Source organism: Lotus japonicus, chromosome 3 (assembly GCF_012489685.1).
Source record: "Lotus japonicus ecotype B-129 chromosome 3, LjGifu_v1.2".
In the NCBI taxonomy this organism is placed as follows: domain Eukaryota; kingdom Viridiplantae; phylum Streptophyta; class Magnoliopsida; order Fabales; family Fabaceae; genus Lotus; species Lotus japonicus.
The window spans coordinates 90,765,716-90,768,713 of record NC_080043.1 but is presented as its reverse complement, the minus strand read 5'-3'; the positions used below and the strand labels follow the sequence as shown (position 1 = coordinate 90,768,713).

Sequence of the window (2,998 nt, the reverse complement as noted above, 5' to 3'; positions counted from 1 at the left end):
AATCATTTATGGTTTATAAATTAATTATTTTGTTTTCAAATATTTAAAAAATACAATATTACCTATGGTATCAGGTCAACCGGGAGTGGTGTAACATTAGACCACAAAAAACTGGTCCATAATAAATAAATCCGGATAAGTACTCTCTCTATTTTTTTTTTTCTTTTTTTTGTTGAGGAAGAATCTATGGGCGAGTACCGTGTTTGGCAAGACAATTTTAATGGAACGAAGCCAACGTGCCCCTTTGTTGACCTCAAGCCAAGCCTTTTATTTGGTGCTCAAACAAAAACACCGCTACTCACTCTTTCTCACAAAACAAACCATCTCATATCATCATCTCCTTCACTTCTCTCTTCATCAATCCTCTCTGTATCGCTAAACCACGTTGCAATTCTTCAGATCTACCATTGTTCCTCACATCTTTTGATCATGATTTTTTCTAGGATTGGACGCTCCTTGTCGCGTTCTTCTCGCGCTAGAGTAAGCTTTTTCGTTACCCATCATTTTAATTCGCTTATTTACATCCAAAAGACTCTAACTTTGTTTCAATTGTCTTCTGGGTCGTAGAATCTTTTCTGCGGTGATGGCAGATTGGGAACCCTAGGGGTATCGTCGCGAACGAATGTCGCGGCGGAAGGGGGATTAGGGTTTTTCAGGGGATATGCATCTTCTGTCGGAGCTGCTCGCAGTAGTGGCAGCCTCCTTTCCAATTTGGCTGCTTTCAAATCTGTTGCCGCAAACCCTAGGCTTCACCACCGCTTGTTTTCCAGCGAAGCCCCTAAGAAGAGTGAGTCAAATTGGAACTGTTTTTATTCTCTCTTTTGCTTCTGGATTACTATGCTAGTGTTCTGATTGGACTTTCTTGCTGTTTTTGGTAGATTATGAGAACTTCTATCCCAAGGAAAAGAAGGATGCTCCCAAGGGAAACGGAAACAACGATAAAAAATACGAGTCTAAAGGTACAAAAGGAATATTTGTTGTGCCTTGTGAATAAGTCATTTGTGAATAGCTCATCTCAAATCATTTGAAAATGTTGGTTATTATATAGCTGATTAAATTTATTCAAGCTCGGGGATAATAGTTGTTTAACTAGAGCGCGTATGTTTAGGGGTTTTGAGACATATGGTTCAATGCCAAACATATGCCATTTCATTTACATGGTGTATTTTCACCCTGCAATGATTTATTTAACTAATGTGTATTTGTGTGCGTTAATCATGTATCAATAAAAGGGGACTGCCACCAACATTTAACACTTGAATTCTCTGTTTGATTTCAGATGAGTCGAATACCAACTCAGATGAACAAGGAAATTTTCAAGAAACTTTCATGAAACAATTTCAAAATCTACTCACCCCATTGTTGGTGATGGGCCTATTTTTTTCATCCTTTTCTTTTGGTCCTCGCGAGCAGCAGCAGGTAAGCATAACTTCAAGCGAATTACCAGGACTATCTGTTCTTATTTTTTTATTAGGATGAAGCTGGGTTGAGTTGAGAACTTGAGATTCATGAATATCTGCATTCCATAGATGGGTGCAATGGTTTAGAATGCATAAGAAATGAACCTTGTGCTTCTTGACACATTATCCCATTGTAGTGTTCATTATTTTGATGAAGGGGGAAATGGAAATACAAAAGAGAGTATGTTAAATTAGATTTTTGCTTTATGTAATGTATTATGATTATGATACTACATTGTCTTAAGACCTAGGGGAACTTTGGTATAACGGTTGAAGTTGTTGGAATTAGCATTTTGTAACTGTAAGTTAGCTGCCTAATTCTTAGGTTTACAACGTTTTTGGCCCTTCCCCGGATCTTGCCATGGCTGGTGCGCTTTATTTGTCTTCATTTCCTCGAGTACTTACTCTTGGGTAACTCATGATTTCTTTCCTTCTTGCTCTTCATGTGGCTAGGAGGTCACATGTTTAAGTCATGAAATTAGCATTTCGTAACTGCAAGAAAAGGCTGCCTAATGCCTATATTAGACTTGCAACAGAGTCGGCCCTTCCCTGGATCCTGCCATGGCTCGTGCACCTCATCTGTGAGATGAGCTTTGTTGACGGCTTTTGTTGAAGCCCATAAAAAGATTGCTATTAGGATATATTTGAGAGTTTTATATCCCACTGATTTCTGGTATCTGGTTCAAGTCTTAAGCTAGTTTGAGTTTTGAAAATTGCATGATATTTCTCTATATCTTTTTTTGTTCTGAGTGTGTCTTTGCCTGATAATTGGAATGTGAATCCAATCATATGCATTTTGGTTTCTTTTTCATTGTTAACTTGCCATCATCTTGCTGACCCGACCAGAGTTTGAATCTTTGCAGATTAGCTTTCAAGAGTTTTAAAAATAAGCTGTTGGAACCAGGGTTAGTAGACCATATTGTTGTCTCAAACAAATCAGTTGCTAAAATATATGTAAGGAGCTCTCCCCGTGATCAAACAGATGGTGAAATGGTCCAAGGACCCTCCCTCCAAAGGGATCTGGAGGCCAATACAAATATTTTTTCAATATTGGAAGTGTTGAGTCTTTTGAGGAGAAGTTAGAGGAAGCACAAGAAGCACTGGGAATCGACTCTCATGATTATGTACCTGTTACATATCTTCTGAAATGGTTTGGTACCAGGAATTGATGAGATTTGCTCCAACACTGTTGCTTTTGGGATCTCTCCTATATATGGGAAGAAGAATGCAAGGTGGAATTGGTGTTGGCGGTGGCGGCGGGTGGTAAGGGTGCTCGTGGAATATTCAACATAGGAAAAGCCATGTTACTAAAGTAGACAAAAATGCCAAAAACAAGGTTAGTAGCTTTCTTATTCTTCTACAAATGATGGTTATTGTTTTTTAAGAGCATGCTCCCTAGTTTCCATTATTGTCTTTCCCATTATAGTTTTCTCTCTAAGGAATCATGTCTTGTGCGAATAAGTTGGTGATGAGCATTTGAGAGACTATATTTTTCATTATTTATATTCATTTGGTCAGGTCTATTTCAAAGATGTTGC

The 2,998-nt window shown here is 38.3% G+C and overlaps 1 protein-coding gene across 1 annotated transcript; it reads left to right on the top strand.

Moving 5' to 3' along the window:
* Nucleotides 1–241: 241 nt before the first annotated feature.
* LOC130744994 (ATP-dependent zinc metalloprotease FTSH 10, mitochondrial-like) lies at nucleotides 242–1,875 on the top strand. Its single transcript, XM_057597150.1, has 5 exons — nucleotides 242–480; nucleotides 568–787; nucleotides 879–959; nucleotides 1,280–1,419; nucleotides 1,786–1,875. The coding sequence occupies exons 1-5, from the start codon at nucleotides 430–432 to the stop codon at nucleotides 1,873–1,875; spliced, it is 582 nt and encodes a 193-aa protein (XP_057453133.1). The 5' UTR covers nucleotides 242–429.
* The last annotated feature ends 1,123 nt before the right edge of the window (nucleotides 1,876–2,998 follow it).